General features: G+C 39.9%; 2 protein-coding genes across 3 annotated transcripts; one reads left to right on the top strand and one right to left on the bottom strand.

Annotated features, from left to right (window-relative positions):
- Positions 1 to 766: 766 nt before the first annotated feature.
- LOC121186258 (AP-1 complex subunit sigma-2-like) lies at positions 767 to 4843 on the bottom strand. Its single transcript, XM_041044978.1, has 5 exons — positions 4673 to 4843; positions 4032 to 4210; positions 2612 to 2720; positions 2340 to 2477; positions 767 to 1431 (listed from the first exon to the last, which is right to left on the bottom strand). The coding sequence occupies exons 2-5, from the start codon at positions 4208 to 4210 to the stop codon at positions 1384 to 1386; spliced, it is 474 nt and encodes a 157-aa protein (XP_040900912.1). The 5' UTR covers positions 4673 to 4843; the 3' UTR covers positions 767 to 1383.
- On the top strand, positions 4203 to 20846 carry phka2 (phosphorylase kinase, alpha 2 (liver)). 2 transcript variants are annotated; one of them, XM_041044675.1, is made up of 33 exons: positions 4203 to 4328; positions 5983 to 6273; positions 6394 to 6483; positions 8150 to 8308; positions 8517 to 8564; positions 9269 to 9437; positions 9711 to 9793; positions 10161 to 10241; positions 10362 to 10460; positions 10546 to 10692; positions 10957 to 11010; positions 11102 to 11224; positions 11323 to 11418; positions 11695 to 11802; positions 12035 to 12113; positions 12652 to 12786; positions 12874 to 12983; positions 13162 to 13306; positions 13703 to 13781; positions 13884 to 14044; positions 14136 to 14306; positions 14865 to 14974; positions 15069 to 15205; positions 15307 to 15469; positions 15765 to 15844; positions 15956 to 16034; positions 16120 to 16249; positions 16351 to 16452; positions 16869 to 16987; positions 17697 to 17750; positions 18774 to 19004; positions 19096 to 19296; positions 19428 to 20846. In XM_041044675.1, the coding sequence occupies exons 3-33, from the start codon at positions 6406 to 6408 to the stop codon at positions 19599 to 19601; spliced, it is 3705 nt and encodes a 1234-aa protein (XP_040900609.1). In that variant the 5' UTR covers positions 4203 to 4328; positions 5983 to 6273; positions 6394 to 6405; the 3' UTR covers positions 19602 to 20846. The 2 variants fall into 2 exon arrangements, with proteins under 2 accessions (XP_040900609.1, XP_040900689.1); XM_041044755.1 differs by lacking the exon at positions 17697 to 17750.
- Positions 20847 to 21991: the final 1145 nt, after the last annotated feature.

Here is a 21991-nt window from a genome sequence, read left to right as displayed (position 1 = left end):
TCCTGCATCCGAAATCCCTTTTCAGCCATGTTAGCCTTCCATAGACACCATTGAGAAGGTAAAACACAGTGTTCTTTGGTCGTATGTTAATCTTTAAGAGTAAGCCAAAGTATCATGATACATAAAATACTGTTTCAATATTCTATTCTGACCTAAGACTAAGGGAGAGACTGACCTAAGATTTATCTTAAGAGGCCACGACAAACCTCAGTGTTAAACAAATGCCTTTGTCAGGAAAATAAGTCAATTGAAAAATAATAGACAAGAGAAAAACAAACGAGACACTAATTAGAAACAGCTATTCAGCAAAGGTAAACAAATAGTCTTGAAAAGGAAATATGAAATGGTCAATTACTGAAGAATAATCACCAAACAAACTTGTACAAACCTACTTAACGTTTACACTGGTATTGATTATGGGTAATTGTTTGATTTCACTTGATTGGTGGGTTGCATTTCCCCATGTAGAAGTGATTGTAACAGTGTCAGTGATTCCCACGTTACCACTTACCCTGGTTGGTGCCTCTAAAATATTACAATTACATTTGAGTCACAGAGATAAGCATCAGATCTTTCAAAAAATAAACCCTGATGAAAAAACCCAGGAGGTCATTCAGCAACACTCACTGCTGTTCAGGAGGTGTTTTAAACATTCCCAACTTTCTAATTTTCCTAATTTGAATGAAGATGATAGCCCAAAATGACGTCTCCTTGCTCAGTTTGTATGTGAACCACACTTAAAACATTAGTTAAACTGTTATTGTTCTTTCCAGTATTTTATGATTACAGAAAGGGTCTTTTTTTTTTCTTGTGCAGCAAACAGAATATTTTTTTTTATTCAGATGGGTAGAGGAGTCTTTTAGAATTGTGGAAACACCTGAACAGCTGTAGATTTTGTTAAATGACCTTCTGGGTTTTTCAAAGATTGCTGAGTATTTATTCTTTCGTAAAATCAGATGCTCTCTTACTTTGAATAGTAATACACAAAAAGCACCAACAGCTACAACAGCACCTTAAAAAGTTCTTGAGGCCAAACAACACATATAACTCTGCAATCAGTGATGATCCATGACCTTATTATGATGATGTTGGAGTTTTCATGTCGTCGCTACATTGTTCTCTGTGGAGTTTTAAGAAGTTAGGGGAGTGAAGTGATGCTGATAGTACTGAGGAATACAGAGAGGGAGCTTGTACATAAGGAGACACATTAAAACCACATTTGGCACCACATTGAAAGACATTACAGGATAGTACAGTGCAGAGTAATACAGTACATAGATGGTGAATATATACATACAACACTGGCACAGTGAACAGAAGAAGACAGGATAGAGACAGATCTACATCTGGATGAAAGAACTTGCGAGGCAGCAGGGTGATGATTTATGTCAGCCCAATTTCTTCTAAAACGCTCCGTGGTGCCTCAGCCTCCTGCCGATAAAGAAAAGAAAGCGTTCCTTGTTTGTCGTGCTGTCAGTTTGTTCATCAGTCACACATTCTGCAGCGCAAAGTACCCCTCCACATTATAATTAACAGTACAAGTCATGATTACAAGTTGCTAAATGTCTGACAGGAACAGGGGCCCTTTCCAGTGAGCTGAACCTTTTGCAGGCTTGTGCAGTCCGTCATGCTGTTATAACAATAGTCCTGCATACTTTGCTAAAAATAAATCACAGAGCACTGATTCTGTCGACTGCAAATGACTACAGCTACACAGCAATGCAAACATGGAGGACAGCACTTGCTTTAGTGCACTGGCACAAGGGACAGAGATGTTAATCAGGCACTGCAGGCTTAAAATAAACAGGTAGGTGAAGATGGTTGCGAGGTGGGAAATGGAAAACAACATCTTAGTTCTACTCTTCTATCTGGATTAACAATGTTTTGCTGAGTGAAATCAATTCTATATTTACATCAAGTCAGAGCTGCAATGATTAATCTAGCAACAGAAAATCAGTCTAATTATTGATGAGTCATTTATGTAATTTTTTTAAAGCATGTGCCATAAATGTGCTGGGTTCAGGTTCTCTGATATCAAGATTATCTGCTTTCCTTTGTCTTAACAGTAAAGTGAATATCTTTGGGGTTTGGGCTGTTGGTCAAGCAAAACAAGTTATTTATAGACATCACCGTTGGCACTGGAAACAGGCAGTTTTCCAAATTGTCCTGACATTTTTTAGACCAAAGACTTCTAATCAATTAATCAAGAAAATTACTGTCAGGTTAACTGACAGTGAAAATAATCATTGGTTGCCACCCTACTCCCGAGTGCTGTTCACCTGACACTGGCTGGTCTGTCAGGTGGGTTCAATTATCTGGTGATGAAGAACAGTGCATACCTCCTGCAGCAGGTCAGCCTGCTCGATGGCTTTCAGCACATTCTTCTTGGATGTTTCCTGGGCCTCTCCGCCCAGCAGGAACTCGTCCAGGATAAAGTAGGCCTTCTCAAAGTTGAAGATAATATCCAGCTCACACACCTGTGAGGCCACAACACCACAAACAACAGCACATCAGAGGAGATACTGTCCTGACTAAAAACCTGGATCCTTCCAGTAAATCCCCCCCTAATAATCAATCAGTGTGTTACATGTGTGACGTTTATGAAACTCACGCTGCCAAAATATTTGTCCAGCAGCTCCACATATCTATGGATGATCTCCAGGGTGATCAGCTCGTTATCCTGATCCTCTACTGCACAGCAGAAATACAGGCTCGCATATCTGCAACACAAAGACAGCAGCAGATTGATATTAGTGACATGAGTGCTATTAAGAAATCTATCATCACTGGTCACATTCAGGCCTGCAAATGTTTAATAAAACCTTGGCATTAATAAACCAATAAAACCATTAGTTTTTAAACAATCCATCTCTGAAAAAAATCTGAACATTGTAACCTTTGCACAATCAGGATTTATTCTAGTGATATTCAATTGTATTGCTTTAGATTGTACACATGTACAATTCAATACAATAAACAGGTAACTAGGTGTAAATCATCAGCATTGTGTCACTGTTTTGTAGTTTGTTTTTGTTTATTACAGTGAGCACATTAAAACGATTCTTTTATATTTTCATGACTCAGCATTCATATGTCTAGGACAAATCAGTCATTCTTCACATACCTGCGTCATTGTAATCCATTGTTTGGCTGTTTTTATTAGAGAGGGGGTGTTTCTGGATTTCATAACACACCAGAAGGTGAGATCTAAATGCCAGAAATCTCAGTGCCTGACAAAATAATCAGTGAATCACTGGTTCTCACAAACAAGACCAACAAACCACCACAGATACAGAAGTTATGAAACAAACCAAACATTAGCACATCCCATTACTAAAACCATCCTCTAAAATGCCTAGCATAATACATTTTTACCACAAAGTGAAATGCTTGCCAAATGTTTAAAGGTTTAACAAAACAGCCAAACATCAAGGTCCATTTGACCTTTTATTTTAACCACTGAACCCACTCCATGACATGAGTCAATCTGACATCACACGAAGAGACAGAAGACACCAAGATGGCATAGAAGAACAGCTTAATGTTCTCCATGATGCTTGGAGAAACCTACCCTCCTTGTACATTTAAGAACTATTTGCAATTACCCAGGAGAACTTTAGTTGTTTTAAAAGCAAAGGGGGATCACACCAGATATTGATTTGATTTGGTTGAAAAAACAAATGCATTACTGCTGCAAATGTGCACTCAATTGTCAGTTTTTTAGGAACACATAGCCAAAACAAATGTAGTCTAATACAACATTCCCGCAACACCTGTCAACACAAAGCAGTGTACAAAATGATCATACAGTTGAATCGACACTTCTTTAACAGTTTCAACAAAAAGTTAACATTGATACCTGCGTGAAATTAGGATTTATTGCAGGACTGTCTAAAACTGCATTAGTTTCAGATAGCTGTACCTGGTAAACTACCAACTGAGTGTACATGCCTGTGCATCCAAGTATGTCTTAGTAAACAGTAAAGCATACTGTAGATGCCATCTGGGAAAGACAAACTGAGGAACCCTACCTCTTGTACACAATCTTGAGGTCCCTCCACTCTAAGAAGCTGCACATCTTGGGTTTCCTGGCCAGTATAGTCTGGACCAGATCTCTGGAGATCTTCTTCCTCTCCTTGTCGGACAGAGGCACATACCATTTCTGCAACCGCAGTTTTCCCTGCCGGCTGAACAACAGCATGAACTGCATCTGGGGGAGGAAGTTAAGTTCAAAGTTATTCATAGTTGAGATGCGATAAACATTAACCTACAATCTTTCGAGAGAGGAATACATTAAAAGAATGAGAAGATGATGGCGGTGGTCGGCGGTGAGTAAATAGCAATCATGTGACATCTATGGTGAACATTATTTTTCCATGTAAATAAAGTTAATTCGGTACATCTAATGGAATGACAAGTAAGAAACGCCCAACATCTGCGCACATTCGCTGTTTTCGAGGATAATACGACCTAGCCATGTGATCAAATTTATTTTACATTTGGTACATTTTACGTCCAGTAGTCTTTTGCACAAAGTTTCATTAGCTTAAGTTAGCTAACCTTGCTAAATGGCCACATATTAACATCAACAACACGTTATGTGTCATTTGCGCCCCCTCCTGCGACGCTTAGCTAGCTACAGCAGAAACGAGAAGTAAACACGACTCTTTACCTTAAAGCGGGCCTCCGATTTAGTCACTCGGGCGACTGGTAACTTCAGTAAAAAAAAAAAAAAAATCAAGCGAAGAACATAGCCAAAGAAGCTTGGACAAATGTTTCAGTCTTTCCGAGAGTTAGCGTCTCCCCCAGCTTGATGCTAAAGTAGCTAGCGGATGGCTGTTTGCTGGTGAGACAACGATTAAGTGAGCGGCGCTGTGATTGGCTGGAAAAGCCACAGCGGTAGGATTTGATTGGCTTAAAGATTCCGTTATTCGTTACGTTATTCTCAGCAAGCAGCTATGGCTTCATGTCTCATGTGGATGAAAGTTTGGCCGTTTTCACTTCTCTTTTCAGTGGTAATAATATATATATATATATAAAAAGTCACACTGTATCTCACCCAGAGATAGAAGAAGAAGATTATTGTGTAGAAATGTGTAGAAATACTCTTATACAAGCAAAAGGCCTTCATTCAAAACTTAACTTAAAGTATAAAAGCAAAATATACTCAAAATACAAAAGTACTCATTGTGGATTGGATTGTGATTATTGATGCATTAATGTGTGCATTATTTTAATACTGCTGCAGGTAAATGTAGGGTTTATTTGTTACTATCCTATCTTGTGAATTTAACCATCTAAGGAAATAGGAGGCTTTCACTGTTATAAGATGATATTTTGTCACTTGTTTTATTCAATGTAACATTTTCATTAAGTAATTTATTTGGCTCTTATCATTACTATTCTTCAGTGGTGAAATGCAAAAAAAAAAAAAAGCACACAAGTACTGTGCATAAAAACAGTTATGAAGTACTTTAAGTATTTTAACTTAATGCTATTTTATACGTCTACACCACTATATGTAAGAAGAAAATATGGCAGTTTTTAGTCAACAGCGTTTATTTGACAGCTAAATACTTTGCATATAGATTAAAAAATACAATTGTGATACAAAATATAATGCATTGCTTTACAGTAAATCAACCACCCCACTGATAATCCAGTAGTTATATTTAATAATACAACACTGACAGAGACCATTTTTTCCTGCGTAACATCACTGCTGTTCTTATGTATGCTTTTACATTCACTTATCTGCTCTTCTCCTCTTTTTCTGTTCTGTTGTTGTTTGCCTTTTTCTTTTTCATTTTTTTTCCAGTAGTATTGCATTTGTATGAAAATGTGCTACACAAATAGGCTTGAACTGAGTGGAAGATTTGGAATCGTGTCTTGAAACTTTGCATAGGGATGAAACAGTGGTCGTATAGCGCCACCTGTCGTCAAATAACCAAACAACACGGACATAATGTGTTTTTTTTTCAGATTGGTGGATGTATACTTCCCTACAGACATTCACCGTCTGCGAATCTCCTTCTCTGAAACCTCACATATTGTCGTCTGCAAGTCCTGAGTCGACATGCCAAGCACTTTGACCGGAACATCCGTGTATGTGCGTGTGAGAATATAGGCTGTGAGCTTCACGTTAAATGTTGTCGTCAAAAACAGCTGGATGCTACTCGGCTAGCCAGCTTTAGCAGAGAGCAGCCTCTGCGGAGCGGGCAGAGCGTCAGATCATATCCGCGCTGCGGGACTAGAAGGATGGGTCACTGCATGGTAGGCTGCCTCCCTGATTAAGGAAAATTAACCTGCCGTGTTTTCATCGTGGAGTACGTTTACAGACAGCTTTGCAAGTTTTTAGCGCTGACATAATTTGTTGCTGTGTCCTGTGTGCAGTGATCAGTCAGGATGAGGAGCCGCAGTAACTCAGGAGTGAGGCTGGATGGCTATGCCAGGCTGGTCCAGGAGACTATCCTGTGCCATCAGGTGAGTCCAGCCACTCACAGCAGGGTGCAGGAGAGAAGTCAATGCTGTGCAGCTGTCTCAAAGGGCACGACTACACAGCGATAGAATAAGTACTCAGAACTATTGCTTAAGTAGTCAACGATGGGCTACCAACCTTCAAAAAGCCATTAAAGCCACAGGTTTACTACATACATTTGGGTTTACATAATTTTATTAATCACTAATTTGTTAGAGCTAAAGTTCAATAGCCACAGGACCTCCACCTTGTGACCCCAGTCTTACAGAGACTAAATAAAGCCATAATTGTTTTGTTTATAATTGTTGTTAAGTTTATTTTATCTAATTGTCTTCATTTTTTCTGTCAAGTTATTAAAATGCAGAAGCCCTTGGGCAATGTAGTATTATTCCATCACAGAAGAACTGTAAGGCTCCAAACAGCACTTACTCTCATCATGAATACACCTGACAGTTATTTTCATTAAAAGGTGATTAACTGTTCAGTGTATGAAATGTCAGAAAATAGTGTAAAAAGGTCCATCATTATTCCTTGAAGCCCCACTGAACATACTGTTGTGTAACTAACAGAAATCTCAAGATGTTGGAGTTGGAAACTAGCAAATATTCACATTGGAGAAGGTGGTAGCAGTGAATTCTTGGATTTTTTGCTTAATAAACAACTTAATCAAATTAATTTAGATGAAGGAACTTACTTATTAAAGGGAAAGAACTTTACTAACTTATGGAGCCTTTAAATGTTTGTCAAGTCACTCTTTTCAGTGATCTAGAAATTATATATAAATACAACTTTAATTTCTGCAACATCTTTTCCTGCAGAAACATGTTAGATATGCAGGTGTTTTGTTGACTGCATTGGTTCAGGTTCAACCAGACTGAGCTGCACAGACACAAACAAGGCCTGGGCAAAGTTCAGCCTCTGGAATGGACTGGGGACCGGGAAACCATGCACCTTTATCTATCAGCACTTGACTTCACATTGAGACACAGTCAACAGCTGTCTAAGTTTAAAGCTGTGACCTGGGTTCACAGCTGATAGAAAGCCGTGCCAGCTTTCCTTCCAAAGCAAGTATATGCAAGGCTGTAGGTTTGGTTTCAGAGGAGGGGTACAGAATGAGGTCTTAGATTCTTCAACCAAAAACTAAAGCTGAAACTATGTAAATTGTGGTATTATTAATGTGCTGACCCAACTTAAAATCACATTTACTTTCAGTGATAGAGACCTGATACTTGGTCACCTTCTGCTCTGGGAATTTGGGATCAACCTTTTAAACTTTTACGTGACATTTTTATAGACAAAATGATGAATCAGTTAATCAAGAAAATAATTGGCAGATAAATCAATAATGGAAATTGTTAGCTACTTCTTTAAAATAATAAATCAGGGGTGTACAAACTGTTCCACAAAGGGCCAGTGTGTCTGCAGGTTTTTGTTCCAACCAATGAAGAGCACACAGTTTGACCAATCAACTTTCTGAAGACTGAGATCAGTTGATTAAATGAGTCAAGTCTGGTGTGCTGCTGCTTGGTTGGAACAAAAACCTGCAGCCACACCGGCCCTTTGTGGAACAGTTTGGACACACCTGTGATAAATGATTCATTTAAATGTGAGGATGACAGGTCCAGCACGTCGTTGCAGCAAATTAATCCCTGGTGTGCGTGTCTATTTCAGAACCCAGTGACAGGACTTCTGCCTGCCAGTGCCCAGAAGAAGGACGCCTGGGTGAGGGATAATGTATACAGTGTCCTGGCTGTGTGGGCGCTGGGCATGGCCTACCGCAAGAATGCAGACCGCGATGAGGACAAGGCCAAGGCTTACGAACTGGAGCAGGTGTGTTTGTGACAGACGCAGAGAGTGAGAGGGTTATTGTGTACACCAGTGTCTGGTTGTTCTACCTGTTATGTTGGGTTAAATATTTTAGTAGTAAGCTCAAATATATTGTTCTCAGATTGATGTTTAAAACACTGATTTGCAGGGGAATATGAAGTTTGTTAAAATTCAGTGATTCTGATTATGAGTTGTCGCTGTTTGTTTGCAGAGTGTGGTGAAACTGATGCAGGGGCTTCTACAGTGCATGATGAGACAGGTAAGGTGCATCTGTGCTCATACTAAGCACTTACATGTTCATTTATTTTCACCCACATAAAAAACATCACGTCCTGGTCGCAGCAGATCTTATAAGCCAATCTTCTGGTTCTGAGAAACCACAGTGTGTTATCTGGAGTACTGTGGTATTTAAACAGAGTGAGTTTTTTATGTAAACAGCAAATCCAGGTTTCCCAGCAGAGTCGGCTGCTATCTGCACAGGCATGTTAAACTTCGGTTACATAGGTAGTTAGTCATAAAAACACACAAATGATCATCAGTATGTTTGTTATGTACATTTGGAAGTGAAAATGACTGTGAAAGCCTGAGTGCAGTAACATTGTGTACTTGTGTTTTTGCTCTCACCTTCTATTACTGGAAGTAAGATGAATATGCTAAATTCACAGATGAGTGTTAAAATGCTGCAGTGCTCAGGGAACCATAAAGCAAAGAGGCTTCATCCCGCTGCTGCTGCTATGTCGTCAGTAGGCCTAAAGAAATTATTTTTGAGACTCACTGGGATGTTGAAGAATCAAAAACTGCACAGTGATCAACATTATGTCCTGCATGTGATTAAATACACACTCCTTGAGATTTATCTAATTGTGAATAAATGTTTGTGATTGTTTTGGACTGTCACCGAGCTGTCTGTTGGTACATGTGTGTATTCTGTGTATGCATATTTGTATGTTCCTGTGTTTTTAGGTAGCCAAGGTGCAGAAGTTCAAACACACTCAAAGTACCAAGGATTGCTTGCATGCCAAATATGATACTCCCACCTGTGCCACGGTGGTCGGGGACGACCAGTGGGGCCACCTCCAGGTGGATGCCACCTCGATTTACCTGCTGATGCTGGCACAGATGACAGCCTCAGGTACAGTTGTGATCCAGAGTGGTGCTTGTAATTCTTGCCTTTTCTGTAGACATGGTTTGAAAATTTCTGATTCTTGCGTAGTATTATGCCACCGTAAGACACTGTAGCAAACAGCAATACATGCTGCTCTGTCAACTTCCTTTCTGGTAAGCTCTGCAGGCACTCGAGGGTGACAATTAAAGTATCTAATAATTGTACTCTTAAAAAGAACAGACATTCAATAAGCAACAAACAAAACTGAAAATGAGTTGAATGTGTGACTTTATCATGCAGGTCTTCGCATAATCTCAAACCTGGATGAGGTAGCCTTTATCCAGAACTTGGTCTTCTACATAGAAGCTGCCTACAAAGTGGCGGTGAGTAACATTTTCAGATGTTTGGGAGGATGGTTTCTAGAAAGCAAGAGGGAGGGGCTGAAAAGAAACGGTTAAGCAGAACTCGCTGAACCTCTGTTGAAAATGGAGGTGGTCGAGTTGAATTACGGGAAATTTAGTTGTCATGGTTTTGGAGAGGAAGAAGAATGTGTGGGGGAATAAAAGTTGATACCTCTGGTTCGGCTGTCTGTCATGAATCTGACAGTTAATGTAGAGCAGTGCTACATGGGTGGAGTGCTCTTTTAAATGTAATGCTAAGAGTTACAGTGGAGAGAAATGGGGAGAGTATAGAGACTGTGAATGTGGAAATGATTTCATCATTATGTCATGTCCTTTTTCACCCCTCTAGGATTATGGGATGTGGGAGCGAGGGGACAAGACCAACCAGGGCATCCCTGAGCTCAATGGGAGCTCTGTAGGAATGGCTAAGGTACAGGAGCCACAGAGTTAATTTATTATTGTCAGCGTGTTATGATTTATAATATATTAAAGGAAGAATGTTTTTTTTATAAAATGTATACTGCTACATGGGGTGGGGGGGGGTTTGCAGGCAGCTCTGGAGGCCATAGATGAGCTGGATCTCTTTGGTGCCCATGGAGGACCGAAGTCAGTCATCCATGTTTTGCCTGATGAAGTGGAGCATTGTCAGGTACTGCTGGCTTTTCCTCCAGCCATCTCAGTATTGCCTCTGTGCATCTTTTTTCTGCTCAGCATGTCTGTGCGATTTCCCTCAGTCCATCCTGTGCTCCATGCTGCCGAGAGCTTCAACTTCAAAGGAGATAGACGCTGGTCTTCTGTCTGTCATTTCCTTCCCTGCTTTTGCTGTTGAGGACGCTGATCTGGTGGCCATCACTAAGTCAGAAATCATAAGCAAACTGCAGGTACAGCCTAAGTATGAGAAAGACAAATCATTTGTTTTGCACAACTTTGCACGGAAAGAACTTAATCGAATATTTTACCCTGTAAATTTTCTTTGTATATACAGTGCCCATGAAAACTATTCACCCCCTTGGATGTTTTCCCCTTTTATTGCTTTTATAAATGGAATCATGGTCAAACATCCAGGGGGGTGAATATTTTTAATAGGCACTGTATACATGAGTCAGTCAGCACACTGACATTTCCATTCTTTGGTATAATTTCAGGGTCGTTTTGGCTGCTGCCGCTTCATCAGGGATGGATATCGTTGTCCCAAAGAGGTAAGATATATTGTGCAGATTGAAAACGTGATTGCTGCACTAAAAATCATTTGAGATGGGAGGTTCAAGTTCTCAGCTGCTGTCTCACTAGGACCCATCGCGGTTGCACTACGATCCTGCGGAACTAAAACTCTTCGAGAACATTGAATGTGAATGGCCTGTGTTCTGGACATATCTCATCCTGGATGGTATCTTTGCTGGAGATCAAGTGCAGGTAATAAAACCCAGCACACAGGTGCTGCCATGGAGTCACTTAGAATGACTTGTGCTGCAGATCTAACAATGAACCAAATTACTGTGTGCTTTACTCAGGTGCAGGAGTACCGTGAGGCACTGGAGGGCGTTTTGATCAGAGGGAAGAATGGCATCAAACTGGTGCCTGAACTTTATTCTGTACCACGTGACAAGGTATCCATTCCCATAAGAAAGATGTGGCAGATACAGCCTCTGATTTAGCCTTATTCACAAATTTTTCAGTATCTACTGTCACATATCTGGTCTTTAGTCTAATTTTTGTTTGTCATCACTTTGTTTCGTGTCTATCCAAGGGTTTTGGTACATATAATCAGTATATTTTAAATCTATGGTGGTGGTAGGGAAGGGGAGTCTGCAAGCCTGCCAGCAATAAAATAGTGTCTGGGAATATAATCAAATAAGAATGAGAATGTATTTTGCCTCTTACAGGTGGAGGAGGAGTACAGCAATCCTCACTCAGTGGACAGAGTGCCCATGGGGCAGCTGCCACACATGTGGGGACAGTCACTGTACATCTTGGGCTGTCTTCTGGCTGAGGTATTCGCAGGGCCCTTGTACACAACCTCTAACGTTAGCTTGCAACACTTTTCTCCTAATTGTTATTACTGTGACTATCACAGCAATGTACGATGTCACAAATCAGGATGTGGATTTTATTCTGTAAATGAGGAAGTGAAGCCACACATACCACCTCTGTTCTAAGGTACTTTAAAACCACTGCCTCTGCAATAATGTCTGTCTCTGTGTGTCTTTTTCTTTCTGCTATAAGGGGTTTTTAGCACCAGGAGAGATAGATCCTCTCAACAGGAGATTCTCTACAAACTTCAAGCCAGATGTTGTGGTACAAGGTTGGTGATCAAAGAAGCTGGATTAAGAAAATATGTTGAATTGCAAAATTCAAGAGGTTGTTTTGGAACTCTGTGATTGTGTCACTCAGCGAGGCCCTTGCGAGTCTGTAGTCCTCATTACACCATTGGAACAAGTTTGTTTTATGGATTAAAAGCAGAGAAGGGTGTTTACTTTTTGTAGATCCTTACTACATGTATAGCAATAATATGAAATCTGGCTTGAGTGTTGCATCAAAGGCCTTTCTCAGCTTGTTAATCCTAAAAACAAGGTTAATCCTTTGTTAACTCAGGCTCAACTCTAAATTGTCAGACTTGGCTTGACTTTCATTGTACTTTGGCTTAGCTGTACCCTTTTTTTTGTTTAGTTTTGTTTATTTGACATTATGAGAAGAAGAACATAAATCGCACACAATTTCAAAAGTATCAGGAATGTTCTGGACATATTTCTAATGCTGTTCTAATGTTAACATTGGTTTATGTACAGATTTCCTCACAGGATGAAGGATGTAATGTGTTTCTTTTTACATGTGTGCATCAGTTTGTGTTCTAGCAGAGTCAGAGGAGATCCAGGAGTTGCTAAGTGATCATGGGATAACGGTCCAGACAATGTCCGATGTTCTGCCTATCAGGGTCATGCCTGCTCGCATCCTGAGCCATGTCTATGTCAGACTGGGTAAACAAGCACCAAGCATTCTTTTCCTTAGTGTACAGGCAGTGTATTTTTGTATAATAAGAGTAACATCTTGTGTCATTGTCACAGGGAACTGCAAGAAACTGAATTTGAGTGGGAGGCCCTACAGACACATTGGAGTCCTGGGCACATCCAAATTCTACGAGATTAGAAATCGCTCCTATATATTCACCCCCCAGGTACAACTAGCTTGAGATGTTGTGTTGTTCAAACTCACAAAGGAGGTGGCAATGATTTAAAAAATAAAAAATTAATGCTTTGGTGTTTTTTTTTTTTTGTTTGTTTTTTTTTTTTTTTTGTTTTTTTTTCCTGTCTTCCTGTTTCTCTCTTTTCTTCTTTCCTGTGTTTACTGTCCAGTTTCTGGATCAGCATCATTTCTACCTGGCACTGGACAACCAGATGATTGTGGAGATGTTACGAACAGAGTTGGCCTATCTGTCCTCTTGCTGGAGGATGACAGGACGACCCACACTCACTTTCCCCATCACCCGCAGCATGCTGGGTAATAAGGCTCTTAACCCAAAGCAAATCAGTTTTTAACTGTTTCATATAGTATACTTTAGTGTTAGTTAGGATAAAACTAGAGACCATCTTGTGATGGGATCACACCAGCTACCAAATCAGTGAGAACGATGCAATGGAGCACACACCATGAGTAAAGTGAGTTTGTTAAAACAACAATAAAACAACACAAAATTTGGCCTTCATAGTGATTTCAACTGCACACCCCTAACTACAGCTTGCGTGTCTGTGATGCCATCAGTGACAAAATCTGTACACAGACACAGACATGCTGAATGTACCTACTGTATTTTTCAGTATTGCCATCTTGTCAGATTATTTCACTGAGCTGCACAGCATTTGTTTCCTTTTTTTTTTTTTTTTTTTTTTAATACAGTTGAAGATGAAGATGCGATTGATCCATGTATCCTAGCAACCCTCAGGAAATTACAGGATGGCTATTTTGCTGGTGCGAGGTCAGTTTCCATCTGTAACACCATTCAATCATACCATTACTGAAAATAGAATATCTGTTTTTACAAGTGTGTTGTGGGTGTTTTGTGTGAATGTTACCACAGGGTGCAAATGTCAGACCTCTCCAGTTTCCAAACCACTTCGTTCCACACCCGCCTCAGCTTCCTGGATGAAGAGAACGATGACATCTTCCTTGAGGATGAGGAAGATGATGACAGTGATGACGATGAATATGGAGAGGAATATAACAAATGTGGTCCCTCAGGTAGATGAGCAAAGTGTGTATGTGTGTGTACATTTCAGTCATATTTGAGTTGAACTGTAAGTAAATGTGGAGTGTATGCCTTTAATTCCAGAGGGCTCAAAAGACATGTTTGACCAGTACATCACGCAGCTCCTCCACAGCACCAACACCAAAAGCCATCTTCCTCCCATCCAGAGGGGGCAACACCATGTCTTCAGTGCTGAACACACCACAAGAGACATCTTGTCTCTCATGGCCCAGGTCCAGGGCCTGAACATGCCCAGTGAGTTATCCTTTAAGAATGTAATCAGTCAGCTTAGGTACAAGGTAGGAGTGGGTATTGTCTCAGCATTTTTGATGCTAGTGCTTATGCCATACCTGAGATTTAATACTAATATCAAAACTGTACTTTTTAATACCTTACATTAATGAATATAAATATGTTTTCCTACAAAATCCTTAAAAGTGACAAGTTATCAAAACACAAACTGCTGTACAGAAACTTAAGTAGCTGTAGCTGTTCTAAGTTCAAAGTTTGGAGCTTTACTTTTCTCTTCTGGCTACATATAGATTTCATGGCCAGAGACATGAGATAAATACTAGAGAAAACATACAACATTCATCTAGACACTACAAGTTTAACTCACAGCAAAAAGAACAAAATGAGTGAAAATGCATTGCCATGGAGCTTTTTGAAAGCTTACTGGAAATGTAGGAAATCATTAGAGGTAGCTGAAGAGCAAGCTACTGTACATAAAGTGAGTCCACCGGCAATGTTAATGTAACTTCAACAGTAGTTGTTTTCTGTGAAGGATTGTTTTAATCAGTCTTTATGTTTCAGAGTCTTCCATGTATCTACCTGTGACTCCCGTCACAAACAAACACCGCAAATCACTCAACCTTCTTGAAGTTCCTCATTCTCAGCATGGCCCACATGCAAAGCAGCACAAGGTAGGCACAGCAGATCCTCACACAAGCAGCTGTGTTTCTTTTGTGATTACAGTATTGCTCTAAAGTGCATTTGTCTTACACTCTTCCTCACTAGCCTCACAGTACTGCTGATCTGCACCTGCCTCGAGACTCTCAGGGCAACACGGACTTTGCAGCTTTGGTGAGACAGCTTAAAGACTGTCCCACTCTGCAGGACCAGGCTGACATCCTCTACATCCTCTACGTAATGAAGTATGGACATAGAAACAGCTACGAACACATAGTCACACACCACTTATTGGTATCTTTGGCACACTAATAAGTAATGAATGTGGTTTTCTTCTTGTGACCAGAGGAGCTGATTGGCTGGTGGAGTTGTCAGGTCCTGGGCAGGGTGGGGTCAGTGTGCGTTCTCTGTTAGAGGAGCTGTATGTGCAAGCTGGAGCCTGCAAAGAGTGGGGACTCATCAGATACATCTCTGGAATACTACGCAAGAGGGTGGAGGTCCTTGCTGAGGTCAGTGAGAATAATCATAGTCATCTTTTATCTCAGCAGACAACAGGGAGGCTTAGGAGCTAGTTTGCAGCAGCAACTTGACTTGAAGTCATTGTCATATCATGTTCTTGGCGTCTTCCATCAGGCTCAATCAGTGGACAAAAACTCACTTATCAAAACAGAGATAAGTCTCTAACACCATCTACTGGCCATTGGAAAAATGGCAAAAAAGGCAAAAAGAGTCTCCTCTACAGAATCACTGAAATATAAGATTATTTTAATAATTTCCTTCCACCTGTATTTGTCTGTTCCTCAGGCCTGCACAGATCTTATTTCCCACCATAAGCAGCTGACTGTGGGTCTACCTCCTGAACCCAGGGAAAGAGTCATCACAGTGTAAGTTGTAGTAACAGGTGTGGCTGAAGAGATTTTGTGCTCATGTTACAGCTTTATTGAATTAATTACTGCATATTAAATCAACTCTTCCTCCTCACTGTTTCTTTTAAGGCCACTTCCTCCTGAGGAGTTGAACACTCTCATCTATGAAGCCAGTGGTCAGGACATCAGTATAGCTGTACTCACTCAGGTAAGGCTTTAACCTTTTGGACTGCCACATGACTTTTTCCAGACACTAATCTCACAACTGTGAACTGTGCATGTTTGTCATGTAGGAAATCATGGTCTATCTAGCCATGTACGTACGCTCCCAGCCTGCTTTGTTTGGGGACATGCTCCGACTCAGAATAGGACTCATCATGCAAGTGATGGCCACTGAGCTGGCTCGTAGCCTGCACTGTTCTGGTAGGAAAACCAAGCACACATACAAGCTGTGTGTATGTACACACAACTGTGCACATAGACAAACTACCCAGCACAGTAAAAATCCTGTAATACCTTTGCAGGGGAAGAAGCGTCTGAGAGTTTGATGAGCCTGAGTCCGTTTGGCATGAAGAGCCTCCTGCATCATATCCTCAGTGGCAAAGAATTTGGGGTGGAGAGGAGCAGTGAGTTTTTCCCCTTTTTCTTTGTCTGTCTTTGTCTTTATATTGTATAGGTGGGTGTTGCAACCATAGTTTTGAGTGAAAAGTTTAAGAGAAGAAGTTAGCTGATATGAGTTAGCAGAATCCAAAAAGGTGAGAATGAGCCAGAATTAAGTAGAACTGAAAGGTAATTGTAAAAGGACAAAAGCAAGCTCAGTCCAACACTTTTCCACTCTGGCACAGGTAGATGATATCACCATTAAAAATGTCGCCTAGGTCCGCTTAGCCTGGTGGTATTCCTCTTGGGAAAGAGCCATCAGAGAGCACAAAAAAATAAAAATAAATAAATAAATAAATTCTGAAATGTTGGCAGCAATTCAGAGGTCAGATTAAGCTGTTTAAGTGTCCTATGTTTCTTCTTTTTTGTTTCTGTTCATCAGTGCGCCCAATCCAGTCAACAGCCACTAGTCCTGCCATCTCAATCCATGAACTAGGCCACACTGGTGCCACCAAGACTGAACGCACAGGGATACACAAACTGAAGAGTGAGATAAAACAGGTGGGAAGCACAAGTTAAAAAAAAAATAATAATAATCATGTTTTATTTTTGTAAATATGCTGTGGGATGTGCTTTGTGTGCTTTGCTCTGTTGAACTATCAATCTATATCAATCTATGTTAGAACAGAATAACAGTGTTCTTGCTTAATATTGCAGCTGGATGACTCTCGGCCTCTCAGTGTGGGTTGGATTTGATCATATCTAGCATGTGACTGTTTCTAACCTCAGTCTAAACAACCAAACCGTCGGCTAAATCCTGCTCATAAACCACTCGCTGGCTCTTAACTCTCCATAGCAGGAACATCTTTCACTTCATCACATATCAGTAGGGGAACTTGCTTTGCTACTCTTATGAGTTTCGGACTGTAATTGTCTTTTGGTAGAAGGGTATTACGTTGAAAATAACGTTTCTACAAATTCACCAAACCATTGAGATCTTGATTGAGCTGCTTTTAAGATACGCACACTCATAACTCATTTCTTCACAGAGTGTCATCATTTGTTTGTCCATTGATCTGTCTTGGGATTGTTTTTGCTGAATAGTCATTTTTTTCCAAGAATCTTTCTCATTAGTTCATTTTTTGTAGAGCTGAATTACGCTTTCCACTTTACAGATTGTAGCATTATGCTCTGTGTGGCTGCAGTGTCATCATGACTGTAGTATGAGAACCATCTCCAACTGTTCTCTGTCATCCATATCCATGTGTAGATCTTCAGCGGTGGTCTTTCCTTGAGTAGCAATGTCACTTCTCCTCGCTCCACGGTAAACCATTTCACCTCATCTGCTTCAGATTATCTTGGTTTGTCCTGCCTAGGATTGCTGTAGTTAGAATGTATGTATGTTTTTTTCATCCAGATTTCATATGTTATGTAGTTATTAAAAGGTTCCATGTGCCTTGCTGCATTTAAGGATAAGGCTGGTGAAATTTTAGCTTATTGTCTAAAAATGTCCTAAAGAGACTCAAACCAACAATAAATTTAATCTGCATTAAGTAGCACAAAGTGACGTATTGCTTCATTGCAGTAAAGATGGCTGACATAGTTAATACTTTATCTTAATAAAGCAATATGTCAGCCAGTGCAGCAGCAGTTCTCAAGCCATGAGCTATGTGTTTGAGTTATGTTACTTCCTAATTTCTGCACCTTAATGTTGTAAACCTGTTGAATACAATGTAAATTGCTTTGTAATGCTGTTTTGAAAATGGATGTATTAATAAAGTTATTATTTTAATGTCAGGCTGTGGCTACACGGAAAACACCTGTCAGTAAGCAAAATTTATTTAGTCTTAAGTTAATTAAAACTAGAACGGAGAGTAACACCAGCCTTTTCCTTAAATGAATTGTCTTGTATTGCCGTGTCATAGAGCATGATATCAATATGTATGACTGACTGCATGGACAGTGATAGAGAAATTACTATGTTCAGCCTTATTTACATGTATTTGTAATATGCTGTTACTCTTGTCAGTACCCTGTATGTTGTGAAAAGGCTCCTTTCACCACCACCAGTCAAAGATTTAGGCCCCCAATTATTTGCTTTTACACATCAAAGTCTGTTCACAGGTCTTAAGAGTTGTTTGGGTCTGAAGACTACAAGTTAGATCCAATGATGCCAGTTAACAGAGAAGTGAAGTAGTTAAATAACAAAACTACCTGTGTGGTACAAACACGACTGACAAATGTAGTGGTGTATGAAAGGAATACATTTTAGGTAAATAAGGTTGAAGATCATTAGATCGGTCGATTAAACATGTTCTGACATCATCCTTCTGTTCTTAAACCACAGCGCTGCAGCAGCCCCTCCACACCCAGTGGGATTCTGTCCCCAGTGGGTCCTGGTCCAGGAGATGCACTCCACTGGGAGGAACGGCAAGGCCAGTGGCTGAGGAGACGCAGGCTGGATGGAGCCATTAACAGAGTACCAATGGGTTTCTACCAGAAGGTCTGGAAGATCCTGCAAAAGTGCCATGGCCTGTCCATCGATGGATACGTATTGCCTTCTTCTACTACAAGAGAGGTAGCATGTCACTGTCTTGCAGCTAAAGCTGGATTTATGACCTCCTGTGTGTGTGCATGGATGTGTGTTTAATTATGTGTTTTCTGTGTAGATGACAGCGGGCGAGATCAAGTTTGCAGTACAGGTGGAGTCTGTCTTGAACCACGTCCCTCAACCAGAGTACCGGCAGCTCCTAGTGGAGACTGTGATGGTTCTAGGCTTGGTAGCTGACGTGGATGTGAACAACATTGGTGGCATTATCCACGTGGACCGCATCCTGCATATGGCCAATGACCTCTTCTTCAGTGACCAGGTACTACTGCTGGCAAGAGATGGTGAAGAGATGGTGATGACGGCAAGAGATAAATTTTTGATGTTGACAGGATGTTAATGTATTTGTGCATGTTCACTTGGGTTTACCCTTTTCCACCTCTGCACCCCTAGAAATCCCACAGTGCAGGTGATTATTTCCTTGAGAAGGATCCAGCGACCGGAATCTGCAACTTTTTCTATGATAGCGCCCCCAGTGGCAGCTATGGAACCATGACCTATCTGTCCAAGGCGGTGATCACTTATGTCCAGGATTTCCTGCCAAGTTCCAGCTGCCTGATGCAGTGAAGAAGCAGACAAGTGTGTCTTGATGCTCCTGATGGATTCTAAACACCTAAAGGTACATGTTGTATAACTGAAGTGTCAACTGATCATTATCAGCTCATCCAGTTCATGTGGTGCTTATAAGTATTTACTCAGTAAATAATCAATAAACTTTGCAGCAACATCATAGTCTTGGCAGCTGATTGCAAACCACTATATACAAATTCTTTTTTTCTTTGTGGGTCTCAACAGTGAACTTATTTATTACTTAAACATGCCGTTCAAATGTTTACAGGACAAGAACATGCATCTTATGTAAACGGATATTTGCAAAGATATAAACACATTTCAGTGCTCTTGGTGTTGTCTGTGAGAATATTATATCAACAGTCATATGCTCAGCAGTTATCAGAGTAAAGTTATTTCCCACAAATCAATAATTTGTAGTTCTATTTTCTGCCTCTCTTACCTTATAGTTTAATCTTTATTTAGTAATGTAATTTATTATTCTGTTACAATGGTTGAACTAAATATGTGGGCAAAATAAAATATAAATCATAAAAACAATTTGTGCCCTTAAATTGCTCATTTGTGCAAAGGAATTGACTGAAACTTTACCTCTGATAACTTCTGGGCTCTTTATAATTCATTTCTGGTGATACTGAAATGTATGTGTTGTCTTGTATTGATATTAACCTGTATGTGATCAAGAATCATAGTTTTGTCTTTGTGTATGTGTTGTCTGTTTGTGCAATGATGAAAATTAATCTGTATTTGTATGAATGTCACCTCAAGGTTAGGCAACAGAAATGGCGAGTCAGCATTTTGCATGGACCTCAACATACTGAGGCTTTGTTCATCTGTGTACAGTGAGGAATGGTATTGGTAAAGTAGCAGAAAGGTCCAGAGTATGTTGAATAAGGTCTTTGTAAGTCTGAAAAGAGTGTTTTCCCCTTTAAATGTTAAACAACTTTTCATCCCTGTGCTTTGATGTTGAAAGCAAAACTGCAGGAAACATAGTAAAATACTGATATATTTTAATGCTCACTCTAACATTGAAATATTTGCATTTACATAAAACTAGTAACAGAAATATACATATTTAAAAACAATTAGAATTATTTTACTATGATAATACATTGTACAGATTGTCTATTTAACATTGAAAGACCTGTTAATTTATGCAGTTGCTCCATTTCCATCAGAAAGGTATGTTTATTATAACATTTTCAAAGTATGTTCTTACACTAATAAAGCCATTTGACCAGTGATGGTACCATTTAAATATCTGTTTGCCACATAAAATCTGGACCTATTATTTACTCAGACTGACAGGATGCCTGGGCCTGTTTAACTGCTCTCACCATCTGGTAATTGTAAGTTGGCAGGATGCCAGAGTGAAGTAGCATATGAACACACACATGCTGAAACATGCAGTGTAAAGATACACACAAAATATAAAAAGTCCAAAAAAGCTGTTTTATTCATTTTTAGTAAACAGTTGAACACACACCACCCTAATTTTAGCAGCAGTATGTTTCTGTTTTTTTATCAAATGGTGACACTTTCCATGATCAATGTACTACAGCACTGACCAGTGTCCATTTCATTACATACACCTGTATAACTTATTGCAATCTAATTCAACAGCTCTGCCACGGGTCCCACCATTACGACGTTTATAATGTTTGCTTTTTTGGTGACATTCTTGAAAATGTGTACATTTAAATGACTGATATCAGAGTTAAAGGTGCTGTAGGACTGGACTACAGTACATTATATTGACAGGTGTTTCTGTTTTTGGTCCTACCCACGTACATATACAAGAGGGGCAAAATATTAGAAATACATCTGAATATAATACAGTGCAATGCAACCCCACCAGTAAGTAAGTATAAGACATCATTAAAGTTGACTTCATGGCAGAACAGCTGTATTCACTATATTTCTCAGATGTCTATAACTGCAGTGAGAGCTTCAGAACTGTACTAAAACTGTGCTTGATGTATGTTTTATGGTGGACCTTTTCAAGCTACAATGGGGCAAAAAAGTATTTAGTCAGCCACCGATTGTGCAAAAATGATGACAGAGGTCTGTAATTTTCATCATAGGTACACTTCAACTGTGAGAGACAGAATGTGAAATCACATTGTAGGATTTTTAAAGAATTTATTTATAAATTCCTGCGTAAAATAAGTGGTCACCTACAAACAAGCAAGATTTCTGGCTCTCACAAACCTGTAACTTCTTCTTCAAGCAGCTCTTCTGTCCTCCACTCGTTACCTGTATTAATGGCACCTGTTTGAACTCGTTATCTGTATAAAAGACACCTGACCACAGCCTCAAACATCACTGCAATTGGTCGCTGACTAAATACTTTTTTGCCCCACTGTATTTTTCTTTACTTGGCTGAA

Source organism: Toxotes jaculatrix, chromosome 1, assembly GCF_017976425.1.
Source record: "Toxotes jaculatrix isolate fToxJac2 chromosome 1, fToxJac2.pri, whole genome shotgun sequence".
Taxonomy (NCBI): Eukaryota; Metazoa; Chordata; class Actinopteri; family Toxotidae; genus Toxotes; species Toxotes jaculatrix.
This window is presented reverse-complemented; position numbering and strand designations above follow the sequence as displayed.

What these genes read in the sequence shown, in the direction of transcription:
- LOC121186258 (XM_041044978.1), bottom strand. Translation starts at nt 4,210, where the DNA reads ATGCAGTTCATGCTGTTGTTCAGCCGGCAGGGAAAACTGCGGTTGCAG. An exon ending in TGGACAAATATTTTGGCAGC is followed by an intron (nt 2,478 to 2,611) that starts GTGAGTTTCATA and finishes GTGGCCTCACAG; the next exon opens with GTGTGTGAGCTGGATATTAT. An exon ending in AGGCTGACCTGCTGCAGGAG is followed by an intron (nt 1,432 to 2,339) that starts GTATGCACTGTT and finishes CTTTATCGGCAG; the next exon opens with GAGGCTGAGGCACCACGGAG.
- phka2 (XM_041044675.1), top strand. Translation starts at nt 6,406, where the DNA reads ATGAGGAGCCGCAGTAACTCAGGAGTGAGGCTGGATGGCTATGCCAGG. An exon ending in CCATGTCTATGTCAGACTGG is followed by an intron (nt 12,787 to 12,873) that starts GTAAACAAGCAC and finishes TCATTGTCACAG; the next exon opens with GGAACTGCAAGAAACTGAAT. An exon ending in CCTATATATTCACCCCCCAG is followed by an intron (nt 12,984 to 13,161) that starts GTACAACTAGCT and finishes TTTACTGTCCAG; the next exon opens with TTTCTGGATCAGCATCATTT.